Source organism: Maniola jurtina, chromosome 28 (assembly GCF_905333055.1).
Source record: "Maniola jurtina chromosome 28, ilManJurt1.1, whole genome shotgun sequence".
Taxonomy (NCBI): domain Eukaryota; kingdom Metazoa; phylum Arthropoda; class Insecta; order Lepidoptera; family Nymphalidae; genus Maniola; species Maniola jurtina.
In genome coordinates, this window is record NC_060056.1 from 1,370,769 (window position 1) to 1,396,748 (window position 25,980).

At 38.8% G+C, this 25,980-nt stretch overlaps 1 protein-coding gene across 1 annotated transcript; it reads left to right on the top strand.

The window, feature by feature from the left end:
• The first annotated feature begins 4,763 nt into the window (after positions 1-4,763).
• LOC123879296 (multiple epidermal growth factor-like domains protein 10) lies at positions 4,764-24,431 on the top strand. Its single transcript, XM_045926939.1, has 14 exons — positions 4,764-4,794; positions 5,570-5,731; positions 6,508-6,603; positions 7,506-7,709; positions 9,433-9,519; positions 11,335-11,541; positions 12,990-13,109; positions 14,466-14,633; positions 15,664-15,810; positions 16,297-16,422; positions 16,807-16,923; positions 17,380-17,520; positions 18,261-18,389; positions 24,349-24,431. The coding sequence occupies exons 1-14, from the start codon at positions 4,764-4,766 to the stop codon at positions 24,429-24,431; spliced, it is 1,818 nt and encodes a 605-aa protein (XP_045782895.1).
• Positions 24,432-25,980: the final 1,549 nt, after the last annotated feature.

Consider the following 25,980-nt stretch of genomic DNA (forward strand, 5'->3'; position numbering starts at 1 on the left):
ACACTTGTACTATATTATTATCCCGAGATAACCCCCCAATATAACATGATGGATGGGATGGGTCACGACCCTCAGAAATGAGATAAAACAGCGCAAAGGGAGAATTTAATTACATCAGCGAGGTAACATGCGTACATACAGACAGATGCACGGATAGCGGAGGTTTAGTAAAAGGGTCCTGACCTTGGCACCCTTCGGGTACCTAAGCCTAGAAATGTGTAAGTACACGCTAGACTCGAGTCAGCCAGTTAGTTACCCAATAGATTTATAGAGGGCTCTCTCCGTCACTCGTTTCATACAATCGTAGTTCCAATTTCATTTGAATATTAAGCATCCAAAGTCCATGAGTAAGTAAAAGACACAATAATAATGGTAGGTTTATAGTTTTAAAAGTGTAAATTAAAAATTTATAACACCCCCGACAAGTGAAGGTTACAGTAACTAGAAAAGAGCTGATAACTTTCAAACGGCTGAACCGATTTTATTGGACTATTCCGCGCCTACGATCCAAAGTATCTGAGTTTTCCAAAACATCATTTTCAAATAAATAATTATGTATCTAGGCAACGTCCATCTCGACAGCTTGACATTTGTCAATTGACATAATATTATGAACCTAACGGTAATCTAACCTTCTTTTCTACAAGAAAACTAGAAAAGAGCTGATAATTCTTAAACGGCTGAACCAATTTTTTTGGATTATAGCTAAGAACACTCGCGATCAAGCCACCTTTCAAACAAAAAGAACTAAATTAAAATCGGTTCATTCGTTTAGGCGCTACGATGCCACAGACAGATACACAGATACACAGACACACAGATACACAGATACACACGTCAAACTTATAACACCCCTCTTTTTGGGTCGGGGGTTAAAAATAAACTGGGTTTGCCGGTGTCAAACACTGCACATTTTAGTGACAGTGCATTTGTAATGACGTGCATTCTATACAACAAGCTGCTTGAAACAATTTTAAATATTAATAATTACCAAAAATTTAAAAGGACCTTACAAGAATACTTAGTAGACAAGGCGTACTACACCATTCAAGAATACGGCAATAGATATAAAGCATAATAAGTGTTACGTTTCTCTTTATTTTTATTTTTCTCTCCTTTGTTACAATAATAATTTCCGATTTCCATTTATTGTCATTCATGTTATCAATATAATTATGAAATATGTTGCCTATTGCACACCACTATAATGGTAAATACACTGTAACCTTAAACTTTTGTACCACCTATTGTTAAACGTGTATTTGCAATAAATTAATTATGATTATGAATATGATTATGAAATTTTGCAGACATATTCTAGAAACTAATATCTATGTCTGTGATTTTCCAGATTTCTGTTAAAATATTCGGTTTCAAAGTTACGCGGTCTTAAAAATTTCATACAAATCTTTGAGCCCCTGTAATTTTAAAACTACATATTTTTAGAAAAATCTAAAACACCACAGACACAGATATTAGTTTCTAGAATATGTCTGCAAAATTTCATGGACTTTGGTTGCTTAATATTCAAATGAAATTGGAACTACGATTGTATGAAACGAGTGACGGAGAGAGCCCTGTTAAAGATTAACTTTATCATTTTCGTTATGACTTATACCATCTGTCTTAAACACCTGCATTGTCCAAAGATAATTGGTTAAAGAGCTGACAATTATATAGACAGTCACAAAATTATCGCACCTCGTTTTTAGGGTTCCGTATCTAAATAGTAAAAACCGGTCAAGTGCGAGTCAGACTCACACGCGGAGGGTTCCGAGCCATCGTACAAGATTATGGTATTTTTAATTTTTTTTAAATTTAAGTAGGTTTTTTGGCAATTTAGAATTTTTTATTTGTTGTTACAGCGACAATAGAAATACCTGTACGCTGAAATTTCTACTCTACCCTTTATGGTTCCTGAGATACAGCATGCTAGACAGACAAACAGACCGATGGATGGATACCAGAGGTTAATTAATATTTCCAAAGGGTGTTAATGTTAACCTCGTTAGCACGCTTCTGAACCTGTTGAAACCCTAAAATGAGTTTATTCTAGAGCACGCGTTACAATTAAACTCTCAGATAGTAAAATATGGTTAAAGAACTTTATTCTCACTAAGAATTTTACAAATTCACTTACATGAGAAAGAAACAAATTGAAAAGTAACTTATTCATTTAACGTTGCGATTATATAAAACAAAGTGGGTAGAAATCTATACTAATAAATAAAATTGGAGTGTCTGTCTGTAATTTCGAAATAACTACCTCATATTAAGCTCATATGGTTATTTGAACGATACCATAACTGAATCACACGTTTTTAAAATTTTTGTCTGTCTGTCTGTCTGTCTGTCTGTCTGTCTGTCTGTCTGTCTGTCTGTCTGTCTGTCTGTCTGTTTGAAAAGGCTAATCTTTGGAACGGCTGAACCGATTTTGACGGGACTTTCACAGGCAAGTAGAGGATTGACCAGGGCGTAAAATAGGCTACTTTTTTAACCGACTTTTAAAAAGGGAGTTGTGTTTTTCTACCTATGTACACCGAAATCTCCGAGATTTCTGAACCGATTTGCGTCATTTCTTTTTTAATCGATAGAGGAACTTTGCGACATTGTTTCATAAAAAATTTGGAGTCCAACTCCTCAATCCTGATGCTGCAGGGGATCTGACCAATCCACGCGGGCGAAGCTGCGGGCATCAGCTAGTGTATTATAAAGTAAACGAGTCGGTCGAGTGTGCCGATTGCGTGGACAAAACATGGATCATTAGAGACTAGATACGGCTTGGCACTTCAGGGTAAGTACAGTTAGTATGTTATGTACCTATGTGTTCTTCTTCTTCTTCTTCTAGTGCCGTCTCCTATCGGAGGTTGGCAATCATTAAGGCTAACTGGATCTTGTTCACCGCTGCTCTAAACAGTGACCTCGTACTCATGTTAAACCACTGGCGAAGGTTTTTGAGCCAGGATGTATTTATGTATTTACAGGATATATTTTATTTTCCCTTGCATTATGAGCTGCTGCTCATGGCATTACATGCATGCATTACATGCATACACATAGGTATGAGCTGCTGCTCATACCTATGTGTATGGCATGTAAAAGGTAAGTATAAATCAACTAGTATAATGCAATGTAAATCGGTTGGAGCGCAAACAGCAACTGAAGCTTGTCGTTCCACGCCACGTCCTCGCCCTAGCGCCATCTTTTTCGTCTCGATGGAGGGGGCTCTGACGTCACGACCACAGCATAACCACCAACACCAAGCAACACCGAACGTGAGAACGAGGTGTTGCCAACACACGCTAGATTCTAGTCAGTCAGGTAGTAACCCAATAGATTTATTGTTTAGAGATTAACTTTATCATGTCCGTTATGACTGTCCATCTGTCCCCAACACCTGCATTGTCCAAAGATAATTGGTTAAAGAGCTCATAATTTTATAGACAGTCACAAAATTAATTGCATCGCGTAAGCAGGCCGGGCTCACCTGCTAGACTGCCTTGAGAAATCTACATTTAAGGTGACAGTGCGCGCCTTCGATGGCATTCGCGTAGTTCTCTTCTCTCATACTAGCTAAACCCGGCCAAATTTCGCTATCTCTCAGTCTGTTAATTTTATAATAACGGAAACCGCACAGGAACGGCATTCCTTTTTTAAACGCATTCCCATTAGGGAAGTAAATAATTTTCCTTCATTTAGCATATTATAATGTATAGAAACAATTTTATATATAAATGCCACGTTGTATAAAAACAAGTCAATCCATCCACTAATTTTTGAGTTTTGCAGACAGTAATCTGAACATGTTTATGATTTTACTAGCGACTCGCCCCGGCTTCGCACTGGTGAACATTTATTTTTCTATTTTCCGGGATAAAATATAGCCTATACGGATTCGGAACAATCCCTCTAAGTAATGGTAAAAAAAATTTTGAAATCGGTCCAGTAGTTTTTGAGCCTATTCAATACAAACATACAAAAATACAAAGGTTTCCTCTTTATAATATTATATTAGTATTAGTATAGATAAAAGACTGGCGTCTCACACCGGCTTCGCACGGAGAGGATATCACTATTTTCGTAGGGATATCTACTTCTTTTGAAAATAAAACATAGCCTATGTTACTCAGGAATAATGTAGCGTTTTACTGGTGAAAGATTTTTTAAAATTGGTTCTATAGTTCCAGAGATTACTTTCTACAAACAAACTAAAGATAAGTAAAGATGAGAGTTATGCGATAGAAAGAGAGGTGTTCGTTAAATTTTGGGCCGCAGCGCTAAGTGAACTTAGCTTAACTTTTTGGAAGTCGGTTAAAAATAAGCCCGATAAATGCCTACTTTGCAAAATAATGCTTAAAATAATGCCATGTCTATGACATTGTGAACTCTACTCAATCACCGAAAATTATGATAATCTAATCATAATTATTTGATAAGGCGTCTAGTATTATAAAATCCTCTTTTATTACTAATAACAATGTCGCTTTAGCAAGCAGGTCAGATAAGACTTATTAATTAAAAAAACGCTTTAAATAACTACAACTACATTTACTTTAAGTTAGGTAAAAATTCGTGTTGAAACAAAAACCACTTCGTTTTCTGAAGGTCCCGAGTTTTTGTAGTCGAAAAAGTAGTTAAAAATACGCGTGAAGTCGTAAAGTTTATAGAACTGTGTAAAAATAAAGCCTTAAGAACCTTCTCGTGTTTTTAAAGTTGGTTTTAATTAAGAATCCATCGTTTTGTAAAGTCGGATAAAAAGTGAGATGGACAGACATACATTAGTTATTTTGTTTGGTAAGTAATATAGCTCTATGCAACAAGTGTAAGTTAAAAATTTATAACACCCCCACAAGTGAAGGTTACAGTAACTAGAAAAGAGCTGATAACTTTCAAACGGCTGAACCGATTTCCTTGGATTCTAGCTAAGAACACTCTCGATCAAGCCACCTTTCAAACAAAAAAAAACTAAATTAAAATCGGTTCATTAGACTAGGAGCTACGATGCCACAGGCAGATACACAGATACACACAACAAACTTATAACACCCCTCTCTTCTGCTCAGGGGTTAAAAAGGGTTGCTTAGACTTTCTTCTTTTTTCAGCCCTTATCCCATGCTACGTGGGGTCGGCACAACATGTCTTCCTCTTCCACTCTCTTCTGTCATCCATCAACCTATCATCTACCCCTTTTATACGCATATCCTCTTTCACGCAATCCATCCACCTTTTCTTTGGTCGTCCTCTTCTCTTTTCTCCATCCACATGCATATTTAACACTAGCCGACGCCCGCGACTTCGCCCGCGCGGATTTAGGTTTTTCGAAATCCCGTGGGAACTCTTAGATTTTCCGGGATAAAAAGTAGCCTATGTGCTAATCCAGGATATTATCTATCTCCATTCCAAATTTCAGCCAAATCCGTCCAGTAGTTTTTGCGTGAAGGAGTAACAAACATACACACACACACACACACACACACACACATACAAACTTTCGCCTTTATAATATTAAGTGTGATTCTTCTAGTATGACTTGGGTTGCTTAGACCACAAAAATAATCGCAATTTTCAGGGCTACTTCTCAACAGCCAAATCGCCCTGGCTGTGCTGTGGAGGTGCACACAAGACGCAGATTGCGACAGTCGCAGCGGCAGCGTGTGCGACGTCGCGACTGGCGCGTGTGTGTGCGCGCCGGGACAGCAGACCGTGTTGGGGGGCAGTGCTTGTGTTGACAGTAAGCTCATCAAGAAACAGTTAAAAATTATTTTGCTATAATCCGCCAACAGGATAAATCTGTATGGTCAAACATGCAGTTACAAGCTAAGCACCGCTTACCTCCCCAACCAAGCAATAAAGCCAAGTTCCCAAGCAAGCACTGCCACCACCATTCACATGCAACACCACACAAGACTTTTCCACTACTCTCGACAATTTTACAATGCTGTATTGTCAAGTGACTTGACAATACAGCATTGTAAAGTCGAAATCTCCTGAGGATGCTCCGGTGTCGGGGCGAAACGTGCGTCGAGAGTAGTGGAAAAGTCTTGTGTGGTGTTGCATGTGAATGGTGGTGGCAGTGCTTGCTTGGGAACTTGGCTTTATTGCTTGGTTGGGGAGGTAAGCGGTGCTTAGCTTGTAACTGCATGTTTGACCATACAGATTTATCCTGTTGGCGGATTATAGCAAAATAATTTTTAACTGTTTCTTGCTAAACATGAACTTCCGCAAAGTAACGCCTGATTCTATCCAGTATTTAGTAAGCTCATCATCATTACTAAGCTTCCATAGTAATATTATGAATGCGAAAGTGCGTCTGTCTGTCTGTCAGCTAGCTTTTCCGATAACAATTTGACCGGTTTTTGATGAAATTTGGTACTGAGTTAGCTTGTATCCCGGGGACGGACATAGGTTACTCATGATTCCGGAAAATCGAATCAAGCTAGGTGGGCGCTTATTATCACTTCAGCTTTTAATATTAGTTGAACTTTATGTTTTCTTTTTTATTCCCAGTGTCACCATACCTGACTTCTGCATGTGTAGAAGACCACCAGTGTTCCAGATTGTTCACAGCCTTTCAGTGCCGCCGAGTCAATGAAACAACTGTTGGTAAGATTTTACTAAATAACCTTTTTACCCGACTGCGGCAAAGCCATGGCAAAGCCAAAAGGAAGGCCTACCTTACCCACTACCTATAGATGGTTTCTGTTAGGACAAATGAAAGTCTGCTGGAAGCTTGAACTGTTTAATTAGGTACTACGGAGCTAACATTGTCGACTATTAGAAACATTACTTGCAGCCTCCACACAACTATAACTAGGTCGCGTCGGACATCTTGACAGACTTAACCATAGACTAGACCATAGACACTGGGTTGCCACTATTCAATTGTATTTATATTGTCCTGTTCACAGTTTCATCGAATAGTACCTATGGCGTTATGTTGGCACCCCTGTCTGTTGGGTGGTCATTGGCACCATATTGGCTTGAGAAGACGCAGATTTTGTTTATTTTCATTTGATTTTCATTTCATTCATTCAGGAAAATCAAATGAAAATAAACAAAATCTGCGACTTCTTATGCAAATATGGTGCCAATGACTTGGACAGACAGGGGAGCCAACATAACGCCGTAGGTACTATTCGTTGAAACGATCTATACCTATAACAATTTCTCCAAGATTTCTGGACCAATTTGGAAAATATTTTTTTATCAATAGACGAAGTTCACGATAACCTCGCCTTCGATTCCGGGCAGGGGTTCTATAATTTCTAAATTTTTGGTCTCGTCTGGTGGGTGGCTTCGGCCGTGGCTAGTTACCACCCTACCGGCAAAGCCGTGCCGCCAAGCGATCTAGCGTTCCGGTAGGATGCCGTGTAGAAACCAAAGGGGTGGGGGTTTAGTAAAAACTGCCATAGCCCTTCTAAGTTAGCCCGCTTCAATCTTAGACTGCATCATCACTTACCACCAGGTGAGATTGCAGTCAAGGGCTGATTTGTGAACTTTTTCAGGAGGCAACTGCTTCTGCAGCCCAGGTCACCACTACCACCGTGGACGGTGCTGGCGGAACGTAGACTTTGGTGGTGCGTGTGCCAGGGATGAAGAATGCATGGGAGTCATACAGAATCCTTTCAGCATGAGCTGCAAAGGAACTTGTCGGTGTGCTGATGGGTATAGCGAGCGGCAGAGGGGTGACTGCAGGAAAATTGGCTTAGGTAAGTAACCTACGCATGATAGGCAAATACGCGAAGCAAATGCGTTCAATGAGAAATCCAGATAAATCTCTTAACGACACGATCAAAAGGGCTCTTGCCACCATAGACGTTCCTGCGCTCATTGAGCCGGCAGGGATTAGTCGGGATGATGGCAAGAGACCTGATGGATTGACGCTGGTTCCCTGGGAGCGGGGACGGGCGCTAATGTGGGACGCAACGTGCGTTGACACATTGGCCCCGTGTCATATCAGGGAGACAGTATCAAGACCGGGAGCCGCAGCAGAAATGGCTGAAAACGGCAAGCGGCGCAAGTATGCCTCTCTTATTGAGAGTTACATTTTTGTTCCGTTTGCCGTGGAGACCCTGGGGCCATGGAGTCTTAGTGCAAAGAAATTTTTACGAGACATTTCACCGCGTTTAATAGCCTCATCGGGTGACAGAAGGGCTGGCTCATTTTTTGCGCAACGGATCAGCCTGGCTGTCCAACGCGGAAATGCAGCCAGTATTCTTGGCACCATTCCACGCGGGCATGATTTGTATAGTAATTAGATAAGGCTAGCTTTAAGTTTTATTGTAATATTTTCAATAAAAAAAAAAAAATGAAAAAAAAAGATAAATTAGTTTTTACATCACTACCACAAACGGCACTCTTCAACAAAAACTGTCACGCCATGGCAATCAAAATTTTTAACAAATTACCATCTGACATAAAAACACTCACAATAAGACAATTTTCAATAAAACTTAAGAAATGGTTGCAAGGGAAAATTTTTTACTCCTTAGAAGAATTTTTCCAATATGAAAAAAAGTGATTTTGAAATACTAAGATATATTTTTCATTTGATTTTGACATCTGTATGCCCTAGTATTTTATTTATTTATTTTTTATGATCCATGGTAATGACTGGCTTTTAATTTCTTATTCAGTTTTTACATTTTTTTTTGTATTGTACTTTTTTTTTTATTTTATTTCCATGTCTGATTTGTTTTTTTTCGTCTCATTCAACGAACCGCATGTAGATGTATATTAAAAAAAAAAAATATAGAGTCGTCATCGTCGGCCACCAATACGTCGCGCCCACGGCTGAACACAGGTCTATAGTAGGGAGTTCCACACTGCCTGGGTTCCTCCTTGAGACTCGTTTGATGTCGTATGTCATCAAATTGGGGAGATTGACAAAGCTTTGCTCTTTGGTGTGAAGTCACTATTCCAACATCTTGAAACCCCAATGTCGATCGGTTTTTATTGTTCCGTACCTCAAAAGGAAAAACGGAACCCTTATTGGATCACTTTGTTGTCTGTTTGTCTGTCTGTCCGTCCGTCCGTCCGTCCGTCGAGAAACCAATAGGGTACTTCCCGTTGACCTAGAATCATGAAATTTGGCAGGTAGGTAGGTCTTATAGCACAAGTACAGGAATAAATCTGAAAACCGCGAATTTGTGGTTACATCATTAAAAAAATAAATTTAAATGTGTTTCAATTTTCAATGTGAGATAACTATACCAACTGGGTTATCATATGAAAGGGCTTTTCCTGTACATTCTAAAACGGATTTTTATTTATTTTTATGTAAAATAGTTTTTGATTGTGCAAAATGTTGGAAAAAATACCCGAGTACGGAACCCTCAGTGCGCGAGTCTGACTCGACCCTTTAGGAACGGAACTCTAAAAACGCTGGCGAGCGTGGTAGGGTTAGTTCTCAATAGTTCCTGGTTTCCACAGCTGTTGGCGACGGCTGCGTTCTGGATGAGGACTGCCAGTTTCCAGAAGGAGTTTGTGACATGTCCACACTGAGGTGTATAAGCAATGGTATGTTATACATTTTTTTCAAGATAAAAAAAAAACAAGTATTTACCTAACATGTGTTTGTGTTGTCGCTTTTATTGTCTAAGCGTCATATTATTAGGCTTTGCGAATTTTTTTTCTTTTTCGAAAAGTTTGCTTTAACTATCTCGTAAAAATCATAAATGTATAATAAATTTTTTCAAAGAATAACATTCTCATTGAAACCAAAAAAAGATAATTCAAAAAACCTAGTAATGAAAAATAAACCACATTTTGGAAAAAAAAAGATAATAAAATTACCATAAAAGTACACAATATAGGTACCGTAATTTCATATTATTAACAAGTTTAGTTTTTGAGATAGTCCCCGTTCACAAAAATGGTCTAAAACTGGCAACTTTTACCCCCCATTTCCTTATCACACTTCACACTAATCACACTAATATTATAAAGGCGAAAGTTTGTATGTGTGTGTGTGTGTGTGTGTATGTTTGTTACTCCTTCACGCAAAAACTACTGGACGGATTTGGCTGAAATTTAGAATGGAGATAGATAATATCCTGGATTAGCACATAGGCTACTTTTTATCCCGGAAAATCAAAGAGTTCCCACGGGATTTCAAAAAACCTAAATCCACGCGGGCGAAGTCGCGGGCATCGGCTAGTGTGTTATAAAGGAGAAAGTTTGTATGTGTGTGTGTGTGTGTGTATGTTTGTTACTCCTTCACGCAAAAACTACTGGACGGATTGGGCTGAAATTTAGAATGGAGATAGATTATACCCTGGATTAGCACATAGGCTACTTTTTATCCCGGAAAATCAAAGAGTTCCCACGGGAATTTAAAAAAACCTACATCCACGCGAACGAAGTCGCGGGTATCAGCTAGTTTTTAAGATAAAAATATATTCTTCTAAACAATAACACATGCAAGGGTAAGAAAAAAAATCCAGCTCCTTTTTCATGTATGGGAGTCCCCCTGAAAAATAATTCTTCCTCTTTCCTAACTCGAACCGCGAGGATATGGAACGCCCTTCCGGCGTCAGTTTTCCCTTCCACCTATAATATGGGTACCTTCAAGTCAAGAGTGAATAGGCAACTTCTAGGCAAGCGCGCTCCATCTTAGGCTGCATCATCACTTGCTAGCTGGTCTGATTGCAGCCAAGTGCTAGTCTATATAATTTAAAAAAAAAAATGATTATTATTAATTAGGTTATTAATTTAATTAGGTTTTGGGTCAACTTTATTCATCAAATACCTAACTACCAAAATTTAAAGTTTGTACCTCATTCTGTCTACGAGCTAGAGACCTGTGACACGCGGACAGACAGACAGCAGAGTGACATTAATAGGGCTCCGTTTTTATTCTTTTTGTGCTAAACCCTTCAAAGATAAATAGATAGATGGAACACTTTATTGCACACAAATATATACACATATAAAGGAACACAACTCAGAAAGAAGAAAACAGAAAAACAATTGTGTGCAAAGGCGGCCTTATTGCTTGGAGCAATCTCTACCAGGCAACCTTTGCTGAAAGGAGAAGGTAAGCTAGGGTAGGGTAAAAATTGGTTGTCTGTAAAGTCGGTTTACTGACGATAGTTGAACGTGACAACAAAGGCCGATTGTGCTTCTTTGTCGCTCGTTCCGCGCTCTCGCTTGCACTTCAAGCCTTACATGGAACGCCTCAGAGCGAGGTAACGCCGCATGAGTCATGTTTTTTCGTGCGTGCAGCCGGCTCTATCGAATTATAAGACGTTGTCACGTCAAAAGATGAATCTCTGATCTGTTATCATAGTACCACTTTTGTCATTACAATTGCAATTTCATATTTTTTTCCAGATACCGAATCAATATCACAACCATTAGTAAACGTACCAGCAAAAAAAGAACCCCACACCCAAATGGCACCACCACTAAACATGAGGGTACCATGGGTGGTTTGCAATGCTACCACACCATGTGATGAACCTTTCGAGTGCTCGACCTTCGGCGTGTGTGTATGCCCTGTTGGATACTATAGTACTGATGGACTGAGGTGTTTAGCTGGTAAGTGTTTTTTTTTTTTTTTAAAATAATATTAGCCATGTTAAATGACTAATATTCCCCTTTCCTCTCCAACTAAGCGTCAGGCTTGTGTTAGGTGTAGGTACGACAATAGTGCAACGGGCGGGGTTTGAACCGTCGACCTTTCGGTTTTCAGTCCACTCCTTTACCGGTTGAGCTATTGAGACTCTTGTTAAATTAAATTAGAAATTTATAACACCCCCGACAAGTGAAGGTTACAGTAACTAGAAAAGAGCTGATAACTTTCAAACGGCTGAACCGATTTTCTTGGATTACAGCTAAGAACACTCTCGATCAAGCCACCTTTCAAACAAAAAAAACTAAATTAAAATCGGTTCATTAGTTTAGGAGCTACAATGCCACAGACATACACAGATACACACGTCAAACTTATAACACCCCTCTTTTTGGGTCGGGGGCTAAAAAAAAAGGTTGACGTTATGGATAATATGTGTGCTGTGATCATTACACATAATAAGACAGACAGACATAATAACATGTAGTTCACTCTGGCTTTGCTCAGACTTAAGACACTGTTTAAGCGAGACAGCGTTATATCGTTGGCATAAATCTGTCTCGTTCTAACTGATACTTAAGTCTAAGCAAAGTCAAAGTACGCTCTATATATTTGACTAGCCGATGCTCGCGGCTTCGCCCGCGTGGATTTAGGTTTTTCGAAATCCCGTGGGAACTCTTTGATTTTGCGGGATAAAAAGTAGCCTATCTCAATAAATAGTTTATTTGGATAAGGATAGTGTATTTGACGATAATATGATCAATAAACATAGGCTAATAATTTTAATTACTTTTATTCTATGGAAAAGTGGTTATAATGGCTAAAATATAAATGTTTGGTTTATACTATCGCGGACTTTTTTGTAGGCATTATTGAGTTCTACAACTTTTCTATAGAAGTCAACCATACATCTCTAACCATTTAGGCAGCGTTCGCGAGAATCGTTAACGTACGGCAGTTTTTTCGACGCCTTACTCCACAATTTTCACTACCACGAAAAATCCTATCTATTTTCCGGGATAAAATATAGCCTATACGGATTCGAAAGAATCCCTCTAAGTAATGGTAAAAGAAATTTTGAAATCGGTCCAGTAGTTTTTGAGCCTATTCAATACAAACATACAAAAATACAAAAGTTTCCTCTTTATAATATTAGTATAGATTTGAACCAGACAGAGGCGAGACGGAGGAATAGGAATGATTTTTTTTTAAAGATTACTAGCCATGCTAATCATGACTAATATTCCCCTTTCCCCTCCAACTAAGCTCAAAGCTGTGTTAGGAGTGGGTACGACAATAGTGCAACGGGTGGGGGTTTGAACTGCCGACCTTTCGGAATTCAGTCCGCTCCTCAACCGTTGAGCTATTGAGGCTCACTAGGCTCACTAATTCATTCTGTTCTGTTCTGTTTCAGAGCTGGGTTCACCTGCTGTATCAGACCAGTGCGTTGGCTTGCTGGCCGTCATTGTGGACGGCATTTGCACCTGCCCTCCCAACATGTTCTTTGAGGAGAGCATGAGGGATTGTATTAGAGGTTAGTAGGGCTACAACATAGAGGACGAGAACCAGAAAGAAACTCGGCGGCAGCTCTTTTCCAAGATTTGATACACAATTATGTTAATCAACAATATTAAACAATTTATGTTAGCTTGTTTGTTCGTCTGTTCGGAACAAGTTTTGCAATTTATTTTTAAAAAACTTCCCAATGAGCTGGAAGCTTGAAATTTCAAACATAGTTAACAGAAAGAAAGATAAGGAAAGAAATCACTTAATAAAATAAAAGCGATAGTTTATGTCTGAGTGTATGTTTGTTACTCCTTCACGCAAAATATATGAATTTGACCGAAATTTGGAATGGAGATAGATAATGTCCTGGATTAGCACATAGGCTAATTTTTATCCCGGAAAATCAAGAGTTCACACGGGGTTTCGAAAACCTAAATCCCCGCGGATGAAGTCGCGGGCATCAGCTAGTTATTTTATAAAAGACTAAAGGATGCCCGCAACTTCGTCCGCGTGGTTTTAGGTTTTTAAAGATCCCGTGGGAACTGTTAGATTTTCCGGGATTAGAAGTTGCTTATGTCAATTACAGGGTCGCAAGCTACCTCGGTACCAAATTTCATACAAATCGATCAAGCGGATGAGTATTTAGGAATCCCGCGGGATCTGTTTGTTTTTTCGGGATAAAAAGCAGCCTATGTATCCCGGAATGTATCCTAAGTCTGTACAAAATTTCGTCAAAACCTTTTCAGCGGTTGAGCCGTGAAAGCGTAGCAGACAGACAGATAGATAGACAGAGAGACAGACGGATTTATAATATTAGTATGGATGGATGAAAGTTTCACCACGTATTGTCCCCAACACAAGAAGGAATGATCAGCGACTATAAAGTTCGGATCATGGTGGCTTTGAGAAATAGGGTGATAAAGGTGGAAAAAATCATACGTCAAAGTATAAAGACGTGTAATAGTGTGTAGTGAAAGTCAAAGTCAAAGTCAAAATCATTTATTTAAAGTAGGTACAATTGTACTCCTTTTGATGGTCGAAATTGTTAAACTTGTACGATATAGTAGTGATCTATAGACCGCACTTTGACTTTACTCAGACTTAAGAGTCTTAAAGCGAGACAGCGTTATACTGCTGGCGTACATCTGTCTCGTTTTAACTGAAACTTAAGTCTAGGTAAAGTCAAAGTGCGCGCTATAGATTTAGTCCTAAGACTAAGGGTGAGATCCATAGAGCGCGCTCTGCCTTTGCTTAGACTTAAGACAGAGTTAAAACGAGACAGAGTTATATCTCTTACATAAATCTGTCTCGTTTTAACTCAATCTTAAGTCAGAGCAAAGTCAAAGTGCGCTTTATAGATTTCAGCCTTACTCTTTCTCAACAGCAACCCGTCGTATTTCGGACTCTTGTGTCGCCGATACCAACTGCCATACATTCGGGCCGGCGTCACGCTGCGGGCCGCCACAGGAGCCCTGGGGCTTCAGGTCCTGCGAGTGTATCCCTGAGTACGCCGTGTGGGATCCTCGGCTGAACTTCTGCAGGTTTTTCTCTGGTAAGGAGCTATGAAGTCAGTCAATCTAGGAGCCTACGACATGCATCCTTATGTTGTCTACATTCCATCTACACGAAACGTTTTGTATCATCATACGCATAGAAATAAATAAAACCTATGGCGCTCCAAAATCCTTTGGAATACTCTTCCGCGATGTGTACCTATTTCCTACCAATTACAATCCGGGTATCTTTAAAAATAAATCGAATAGGCATCTTCTAGGTAAAAAACAGACAGAACATTTTAAATGCGTGTGATTCAGTTATGGTGCCGTTCAAATAACCATAATATGAGCTTAATATGAGATAGTTATTTTGAAATTACCGAAAGACACTCCAATTTTTGTGAAGCTGTGATAGCCTAGTCGTAAGAACGTCCGCCTGCTAATCGGAGGTCGGGGGTTCGATCCCGGGCACGCGCCACTAACTTTTCAGTTATGTGCGTTTTAAGCAATTAAATATCACTTGCTTTAACTGTGAAAGAAAACATCGTGAGGAAACCTGCATGCCTGAGAGTTCTCCATGTTCTCAAAGGTGTGTGAAGTCTGCCAATCCGCAATGGGCCAGGCAGCGTGGCAGATTATGGCCTAAACCCTTCTAATTCTGAGAGGAGACCCGTACTCAGTAGTGGGGCGGCAATGGGTTGATCACGACGATGATGATGACTCCTTTTGATTCATTAGTATAAATAAAACACTGAGATTTCGATAATCTGCTTTTTTGAGTGTCACACATTTATAATTACTGGTAAGTATATGTTTTTTAGTATTAGCAAGCTGAAGTGGCAGTGGGCAGGCCATGCCTGTCGTTGGGGCGATGGCCGTTGGAGCCGGAAAGTTCTTGAGTGGAGACCGCGTTTAAGCAAGCGTAGTGTGGGACGCCCTCCAGCACGATGGACCGACGATATAAAGCGGCTGGCGGGAAGTGGCTGGATGAGGAAGGCTGAGGACCGGGTGTGGTGGCGCTCTATAGGGAAGGCCTATATCCAACAGTGGACGTCCACAAGCTGATGATGATGATATGTTTTCCAGGACCGGGAGGTACTTGTGAAACGGACAGCGACTGTCAGGCTGGGGAGCTGGAGATTGTCTGCGTGAAGAATGAAGACGGTCAAGGGATTTGCTCCTGCCCTGATGGATTGGAAGAATTCGAGGGACTATGCTTGACTACTGGGCTAGGTAAGCATAGTTACAAATTACAACAATCTTTTTAACCCTTCGATGTGTATGCTACGTGGGTTGCATATGTGTAACGCGTTTGTTGCGCGTGTGTTGAACATATGCAGTGCGTTTGTTACGCGTGTGTGGCGCGTGTGTGGCGCGTGTGTGGTGCGTTTGTTGCGCGTGTATGCCGCTAGGGTTGCACGTGTGTGACGCGTGGGTTGCACATGTGTAGCGCGTTAATAGCACGTGGGTTACGCGTGTGGCGTGTTTGTTGCACGTATGTGGCGCGTTGGTTGCACGTATGTGGTGTATTTGTCGAGCGTGTGGCGATTGTATGGTGCGTGTGTGGTGCGTTTGCTGTGCGTGGGTTGCAAGTTTGTTGCGCGTGTATGCCTCGTGGGTTGCACGTGTATGGCGCGTTTGTTGCGTGTGTATGGCACGTGAGTGGCGCGTGTGTTACACGTGAGTTGTAGGATCCTTTAACACATTTTTTTCTCACAGAACTTGGTGCCAGGTGCCAGCACACGCGGGAGTGCAGCGGGACGGCCAACACGGTCTGCGATCCTCGCAGCCAGCTGTGTTCCTGCACTGAGGGGTACCAACCCAATGACGGAGTCTGTTCGCCCAGTAAGAATAAATTTTAGGGTTCCAACCAACGGGACCCTATTCCTAAGCCTCCACTGTCCGTCCGTCTGTCTGTCCGTCAGCGGGCTGTATCTCGTTAACGGTTATAGGTAGAAATTATATAGATGAAATCTTCACTTTACTTCTATTGCCGCTATAACAATCGAATTCAATCTCCACTTTAAAGCCTCCCATTTCGTATGAGAGTCCCCCTTGAAATAAAGATTTTTATATTTGTTTATGCAATGACGGACGGATGGACGGTCAGGTGCAATTCCACTCAAGAAGATTCAGAGATCTCGCACACGTCAAACTTATAACACCCCTCTTTTTGGGTCGGGAGTTAAAAAAAAAAACAGAATCAGTACTATGGCTTTTCTGTTCCAGTCATCGGTGGCACCTGCGCTCAGGATGCAGACTGCGTTATAGAACATACAGAATGCAGGAACAGCACTTGTGAATGTAAGGAGACATTCCTGACGTATGAGGACGCTTGCTGGCCAGGTGAGACTTCAAACTTCAAATTTTAAGCGGTGCTTTGCGAGATCTTTTAGATTTTTCTTGGAAGCGGGCTATGTTGTGAATCTCTCTGAAGGGAAGGAAATCCTTAGAAGAACCAGAGTGACCGATATAGCTTAGCGAATTAGCCAGCTGAAGTGGTAGTGGGCAGGCCACGTCTGCCGCAGAACTGATGGCCGCTGGGGCAGACGAGTTCTGGAGTGGAGACCGCGTATCAGCAAGCGCAGTGTGGGACGACCTCCAATCTTAAGATAGCGAGAAGTGGATGGATGAGGAGGGCGGAGGATCGTGTGTGGTGGCACGCTCTAGAAAGGCCTATGTCCAACAGTGGTCCTCCGCCTTCCTCATCCACCCGCTCCCCGCCATCTTCTTTAGGTCATCGGTCCAGCGGGGCTAGAGGTCTTTACCCATGATATTTAAATATTATTTTGATTTCAACAGAGGTGTCAGGCTACAATTCCACGTGCTCCATCACCCCTCAATGCGTCCACGCCCTCGGGGAGTCCAGCGTCTGTGACAACAGCCACTGCGTATGTGCCAGAGGACACCACTTCAGGGACGGCAACTGCTGGCGTAGCACTCGTAAGTACTACACACAAGTACTAGATAACGCTGTAAGGATCTACAGGTGTCGCACGCTGATATGAAGTAACTTACAATTAAGAAACTAGATGGCGCTACGCAATCCTCAATCACGCCAGTAAAGTTTTTGTACGGTCTACCGTATAAAAGTTCTTATGGAATTAATATGTGTGTTTCAAGCAATTAAATATCACTCGTTTTAATGGTGGTACTCCACACACAAGCACTAGATGGCGCTGTAAGGATCTACAGGTATATCACTCTACGAAGCAACTTACACGATCTAACTCGATGGCACCACAGGTATCTTCAATCACTCACTATGAAGCCTGAATCACGCTAATGAAGTGTTAATCCAAGAAGCCCATACTCGTATATAGGTTGTAATCAGAACGCTAGCAAAAACTGGGCATTATTATTATACTATCTCAACACAATCCAAAGCCAATAACCATTTGCCATATCTTGTAGTTTTAGTGATTTATAATTTTTCAAACCCGCATTGTATAGCGTGAAAAACTCGGGTTAATGCCCCACCTACGACGCGGAAATGACTTCGAGTGACCTATTTACGCAACATTCGTAGACCTCTAGCGTCAGTCAGATGTTTTATTTGCAATATATTGTGAACTTTCCTGGTTCTGGTTACAGCTTGTATACAAGTTCCAAGATACAATGGCCAGCGATGGGTTGAAAGTGGAGACGATCATGATATTCCTTCAATGGTCTTATTGTTCCAGGTCTAATGGAGCCCTGCAGCAGGATCAGCCAGTGCTACCTGCCCAGCGCTACGGACAAGGTGGTCTGCAGGAATGGACTGTGCCAGTGTGACTTCCACTTCGCCTTCTCAGAGGAACTGCAGACCTGCTGTAAGGATATGACTTACTAGCTGATGCCCGCGACTTCGTTCGCGTGGATGTAGGTTTTTTAAAATTCCCGTGGGAACTCTTTGATTTTCCGGGATAAAAAGTAGCCTATGTGCTAATCCAGGGTATAATCTATCTCCATTCTAAATTTCAGCCCAATCCGTCCAGTAGTTTTTGCGTGAAGGAGTAACAAACATAGGAGTAACAACACACACACACATACATACAAACTTTCTCCTTTATAATATTATATTAATAAAAAAAAAAAAATATTAGTGTGATCTTCTTTTCTTATTCTTGTGCCTCTCCACTATTGCCAAATGGAAGAGTTGTGCTACGTTGGCACTCCACTTGGATAGGATAGAAACTCTTTGATTTTCTGGTCCCGAGGGAACTCTTTGATTTTCTGGGATAAAAAGTAAACAATGTCCTTCCCCGGGATGCAATCTCTCTCTGTACTGTAAGCTTGGCCCATCTTAATTATCTATAAACGTATAGAAGTTACTGATTAGATAGTTGGCGCCACTCAAATCATAACAAATCATAACATCATATTAGAAGGCGTCATTGATTGGCTGAAGTTGTTCAACATCTGATCGATAAACGTACTGTATATAAAATTCTTATAGTTTTTAGTTGATGAATTGTAGCATAATAAAGGATAATATTTGTAATCAATATATAAGATGAAAACATCTTTATTACTTAGATGATTTGTTAAACGAGCTTGATGATTTGTATATTAGTCACTAAGTTTATTCATTGTACAATTTGGATTGGCCGATAACGATAAGATAAAAAGGGGAGTGGCTAATAAACGTGGAGAGGTTACCTGTAAGAGTGGTTTTAAAACGACGACATTCGGAAATATACTAACGTAAGAGGAACAACATTTATTTGACACAATTCACAAATGTAAAAGTTAATAAATTTAAATATGAAATAAAAGTATAATAATTTATCATAAAGATTGTGTTTGTGATTTCGTCAGACCTTACCCAAAAGGTCAGAAGAGGGACATCAAGAAAATATAATATTTTCTTGTCACGCTCACGACTCAGAGAAACAAGTGGAAATATACAGAGGAACGAGAAAGAAGTGGAGGTCTAGTAGACCACAGACATTTTGGAGCACAAGGCCAATATTTGGGCCTCAATATATCAAAGTACCTAGTCATGGCATCAAAGGATTTCTGGATAAACGGGTAGGATCTTTCCATGATTTTATTTTTATTGATAGCTATTAATGGTAATTTTTTTTTATTTTTATTTGTGTGGGTTTTCGTTTTGTTTGTTCTACATTTAGTTATCATTTTGTTAAAAAGCTTTGCTCCGAGTTGGAATGGAAATTATATAACGTTATGATACCTAGAATTACCCACATGTTTATAATTCATCTTGTATATTGGTTATACAAATGCGATCGACCTTCAAATTGTGGTTTAAATAACATTGAGGTATTTAGAAGGCTTATTTTACAATGAAAAATGAAAAATGTTTATTTACAAAATACAGTCTTGTACATCCATGTGTCGACTAGGTATTGTTATCTCAGTATATTTCAGGGAACCTCCGTTCGGGTGAAAGCGATAGCTGTTGGATAAATGCTTGTTGGGTTATCAGAAGACCGTGTAGTCTTCGATGAGGTTACTTGTAAATATTATACCGAAATAGTAAGTTTAAAAATAGAATGAGGCTAAACTAAAAAAATGAGACAAAGATAAAAATAATAACTTAAAGCATTGAAACAGCATAAAGTGAAATAGTAACTTACAAACTATACATACATATTTACGAATTATGTAGATAGATATAGTATTACTGGATTACGTATATCAAATAAGAATACTGTCAGCTCATGTTTTGTTTTCGGCGTGGTAATTTTACGCTTAAAACTCATAAGAGATATCATGAGGTTCGCTTTCTGTAAAAGTTATTAGCTTTAACAGTTAATTGATTTATTACATTATTTATTTATTATACACTCAACAAGTAAAAGTATTTTGTTTTGACAAAATCCAAAGAAGTACCTATTGGATTAATAAGGCAAGGTACGAAGCATTGGCTGGATTTTACAACATTTAAAGTTTCCTGTTCATTTTTATCATTGAGTTAATTTGAGGCGGAAGGATCCTCTTGAAAATTTTTAAGATTAAGTTATTAGTAAGAAAGTATATTTTGCTTAGGTTAGTTTAAAATGTACAGCCGGTAATTTAAAAAAAAAATATATATATTTAATTTTACATAATAGGTGAAGCTGGTTGATGCACCAAAAATCGAATTATCATAGGAATTTAATTAAGCTAACATTTTTATTTATTATCAACTTCAAATATACAGTAGCAAACTGATTAGTTGGAATACATGCAGTGATTGGAATATTTAAGTTCCGATAGAAGAATCTATATCGTGGCTTGTTCCTTTATGGACAAGAATATTTTTTTTGACTCGTGGGACCACTTACACAAAATATCAACGTTCGGTTTGGAGGTCTTCCATGGCTATTCCTACAGTTCCATGACGTATTGAAGAGGTTAACACTTTGTCGCTCATCACATCAACCAGCACGGCATTTGGGTAAGATGGATGGATGTAGATAGGTACACATTTGATGGGGGGGGTTTAGTGGTTTGTATCAATAGGAACCAGGGGTTGAATGAGGAAGGCTGAGGACAGTACGTGTGGTGCTTACTAGGGAAGGTTTATGTTCAACAGTGACCTTATGATGATGACGATGTAGATGACGATGATGATGATGATGGACGTACGAGGATGAATCTTTTACGAAACGAATAAAGGGAAATCGAACAGATGCGGGTCATTACGGTTAACATATAAAATAATGTATAAGGTACCTACTTTCTTCTAATCTTTATGATCGATCAGCTTGTGATAGAGATTTTGATGTCGTAGAGAATAGAGATGTATCGAAAGGAATATTTATTTCATTTTTTTCCTGCTATTATGTTGATATCGCTTTTCTCTATGAAAAGGAATTAATGATAAACTAATAGGTATCATTCGGCGGCGAGTCGCGACTGTGTCGTTCCCAGGGTCGAATTTGGTAGTTCTGCTTATGTTACTCGAAACGACAAAGTACGCCATATGGTGCATATTATGGCTAAAATAAAATATATAAGTATCATGTGAAATTATAAATCAAAGATTCTTTTTGCATGTAGATATTATATGGTTAAGAGGCACAAGTGACGCAACTACTGTACCCTGGCGTTTGTTTAACATTGTCCATTAGTACTTCAGAATGTGGATTTTGCTAGAAAAAAAAAAACAATAGGTAATTGTAAGAAATATGGGAAGCGTAATCTGCATTAAAAGAAAAAGTTTGAATTGGAAGCAACCAGGCATAGGATTTTCATACATCCGTAATCACGTTCCTTTCAACTCTCTATCTATCACGGTTCACGATACGCCGTTCGCGGTTCGGGCCGTGACGCACGTGCAGACGGACAGACGGACGGAGAGCAGAGGTTTAGAAAATAGGGTCTCGTAGGCACCCTTCGAGGGGTACGGAACTGGAGAAAACTAAATTATAATAATGATAATAGGTTTTCTAGGTTACCAAGTAAAATTACTTCTCTTAGGTCGGATTGTATTATGATGGATGCTTATGAAACAAAATTAAATGAACGGTCTACTCAAAGTGTTTTATGTTTGCAGGATCCAAGGATGTTGGAAATGAACAAATGAGGGAAAGGAAGACCCAAAACTAGGTATGGGTCAGGGACACAAAGTCCCAAGGAAGGAAAGGATGGAAAGGCCCCGAGGTTACGGGCTATGGACAAAAAGTCCTATAGGAGGAAGGAGGTGGACCCTAGGATAAGGGTCATTAAAAATTTGGATCTGGAGGGAAAAGACCCTAGGATAAGGGTCATTAAAAATTTGGATCTGGAGGGAAATAAGGACAATCATATATGTATCCCGGTAGAAGAGAGACGCGCCAAGGCTCGGAATCCGCGATTTTCCAATAAGAAGGGAAGAAGAAAATATGTGCGTAAAACTATTGCGTTGAAAGTGTATGAAAATGTTTTGTGATTTAAATCGAGAACTGGCGGCGATTAACTTTAAGTTTAGAGAGTTTATTTTATCAAAAGGACAAGAAGTTCACTTACACATATTCATATTAAGAATCGCTCCCGATTCTAAATATAAATATAGAAGAAAACATAATCTTTAAAGGTATGGTGACTATACAATAATATAAAAAGTCAAAACACGTTATATTCGTTAACAAACTATACCTACATCTAGCTAAGATATCTATGGTGTTTGACACTGTTTGATTAAACTTTAAACTTTGTAAAAGATTTTTCCTCCAGTATGAGTTTCGGCAAGTACATTATGTAGTAGAGCTAGGTAGTTTACATACCATAATTAGTCCTAGCTTTATGTAATTGTAGCATAATAGGTATGTTCGTTTTGTGTACCATATTTATGAGATTTAGCTTTAAAGTGATGCGTGTATGTACGGACTTTAATAGTATTTTCCTAACAAATAGACATATTTTGAATTTGTATAATTGACTTATATAATATAGTTCATCAGTTTTCTTATATAATTCTTTAGTGGGAAGGAGAGTGTAGTTGGAACAGAACTTTTAACAATTTATTTTGAGATACTTGAAACCCTTTAAAGTAGTTTTTAGTAATTAGTTTTACATGCTCATCCCCAAATCTCTATTGAGTGTTCCTGTAAAATATTGGCTTGTGAGTTATAATTGATACTTCGGACTTTATGCATGTACCTACCTTCTTTGATTAAATGGAGGCCTCCTTTAGTTACTACTGGTCTCGCAATTTTTGATTTATCTTTATGATTTTTGAAAAATTATTTATAAATTTAGAGTGTCTGCATCTTTTTATTTTAATATTAGCGGAAGAGAACAGAAAAATGAATTTTAGATTAAAGGCTAAATTTGAGTGCTACTGTAGACTGGCAGGTAAAGTTGCGAGGGTAAATAGTTTGGAATTGAATTGAGTTTATCTGCTATTTTCTAATTATATCGGATGGAAAGGGTTGCTGCGAGTGCTCTAAAATTAAGTTGCAATCATAATCAATACCAATGTATCAATAAAACTGTATATTCCTTCTAGTTAAGGTTAGCAAGAATATTAATTTAATTAATTACTATCTTAATTTTTTTTTGTTTTGTTGAACTAAGTCTTTGTCATTTTGGTTGTGAAGTTTACATGTTACTTAAGTTTTAATTTTTTTTTTTAAAAGCGATGAGACTCGCTTAAAACAGGATGGCCGAGCTGTAAGCTTGGCCCATCTTAATTATCTATAAACGTATAGAAGTTACTGATTAGATAGTTGGCGCCACTCAAATCATAACAAATCATAACATCATATTAGAAGGCGTCATTGATTGGCTGAAGTTGTTCAACATCTGATCGATAAACGTACTGTATATAAAATTCTTATAGTTTTTAGTTGATGAATTGTAGCATAATAAAGGATAATATTTGTAATCAATATATAAGATGAAAACATCTTTATTACTTAGATGATTTGTTAAACGAGCTTGATGATTTGTATATTAGTCACTAAGTTTATTCATTGTACAATTTGGATTGGCCGATAACGATAAGATAAAAAGGGGAGTGGCTAATAAACGTGGAGAGGTTACCTGTAAGAGTGGTTTTAAAACGACGACATTCGGAAATATACTAACGTAAGAGGAACAACATTTATTTGACACAATTCACAAATGTAAAAGTTAATAAATTTAAATATGAAATAAAAGTATAATAATTTATCATAAAGATTGTGTTTGTGATTTCGTCAGACCTTACCCAAAAGTACCAACATTCAAATCGGTTAAGCGAATGAGTCGTGAAATGCTAGCAGACAGACAGACAGACAGAGACACAGACACACTTTCACATTTATAATATTAGTATGGATATGGATAATATTTAATGTCCTTTATCTTTTGTTTCAGTGCCGACCTCCGCAGCAAACTCAATGGGACATCTACTCCTTCTCCTGATAGCAACATTTACAATTACATTGCTATGTAGATAAAATACAATATAATATTTTCATTTATATTGATATGTAAATAATAAAATATTTTATTTACATCAACATGAGAGTATTTTTTTTTAAATAAACTTAAATCTAAATTAAAACTAAAAAAAAACCGGCCAAGTGCGAGTCAGACTCGCGCACCGAGGGTTCCGTACTCGGGTAATTTTTCCTACATTTTGTACGATAATTTAAAAACAAAAATAAAACATACATAAAAATAAAAATCTGTTTTAGAATGTATAGGTAAAGCCCTCTCATAGGATACCCCACTTGGTATAGTTATCTTATTTTGAAAATTGAAACACTTTTTTTTAAAATGTAACCACAAATTCGCGGTTTTCGGATTTATTCCTATATTTGTGCTATAAGACCTACCTACCTGCCAAATTTCATGATTCTATGTCAACGGGAAGTACCCTATAGGTTTCTTGACAGACACGACGGACGGACGGACGGACAGACAGACAACAAAGTGATCCTATAAGGGTTCCGTTTTCCTTTTGAGGTACGGACCCTAATTAAATTAAAAACTAAAATGAATTAAATTAAATCTAAAACCTCAAACAACCTTGAGCTATCGAGGCTCTAATGTTAGAGGTCCATGGCCGAGAATGAACCCTGGACCCCAGACTAATAGGCTGCCTTATCAACCACCGTCTATTGCACCGCTTCTACTGTTCACGTCGCTTTAACAAGTGTAAATTAAAAATTTATAACACCCCCGACAAGTGAAGGTTATAGTAACTAGAAAAGAGCTGATAACTTTCAAACGGCTGAACCGATTTTCTTGGATTATAAGCTAAGAACACTCTCGATCAAGCCACCATTCAAACAAAAAAAAGCTAAATCAAAATCGGTTCATTAGTTTAGGAGCTACGATGCCACAGACAGATACACACGTCAAACTTATAACACCCCTCTTTTTGGGTCTGGGGTTAACAAAATAACGTAATACAGTCATTATTGTATCAGTTAAACCATAATTGAATTTTAATGACCTAACAAAAAAATGTAAGATTTTCATACGAATTGTTTTTCTTTAATACAGTTTACAGTCTACACTAATAAATTCGAGCTACTCTCATTACCCTTTATAGGAACACTTTGTTGTCTGTCTGTCTGTCTGTCTGTCTGTCTGTCTGTCCGTCCGTCCGTCCGTCCGTCCGTCCGTCGTGTGTGTCAAGAAAACCTATAGGGTACTTCCCGTTGACCTAGAATCATGAAATTTGGCAAATAGGTAGGTCTTATAGTACAGGAATAAATCCGAAAACCGTGAATTTGTGATTACATCATTAGAAAAAAATGTGTTTAAATTTTCAAAGTAAGATAACTATACCAAGTGGGGTATCATATGAAAGGGCTTTATCTGTACATTCTAAAACAGATTTTTATGTATTTTTATGCATAAAAGTTTTTGATTTATCGTGCAAAATGTCGGAAAACATACCCGAGTACAGAACCCTCGGTGCGCGAGTCTGACTCGCACTTGGCCGGTTTTTAAATTTATTTATTGGATGCAAAGGCCTGTGACTTTATCACTGGC

What these genes read in the sequence shown, in the direction of transcription:
- LOC123879296 (XM_045926939.1), top strand. Translation starts at nt 4,764, where the DNA reads ATGGACAGACATACATTAGTTATTTTGTTTG. An exon ending in TGACGGAGTCTGTTCGCCCA is followed by an intron (nt 16,423 to 16,806) that starts GTAAGAATAAAT and finishes TTTCTGTTCCAG; the next exon opens with TCATCGGTGGCACCTGCGCT. An exon ending in CAACTGCTGGCGTAGCACTC is followed by an intron (nt 17,521 to 18,260) that starts GTAAGTACTACA and finishes TTATTGTTCCAG; the next exon opens with GTCTAATGGAGCCCTGCAGC.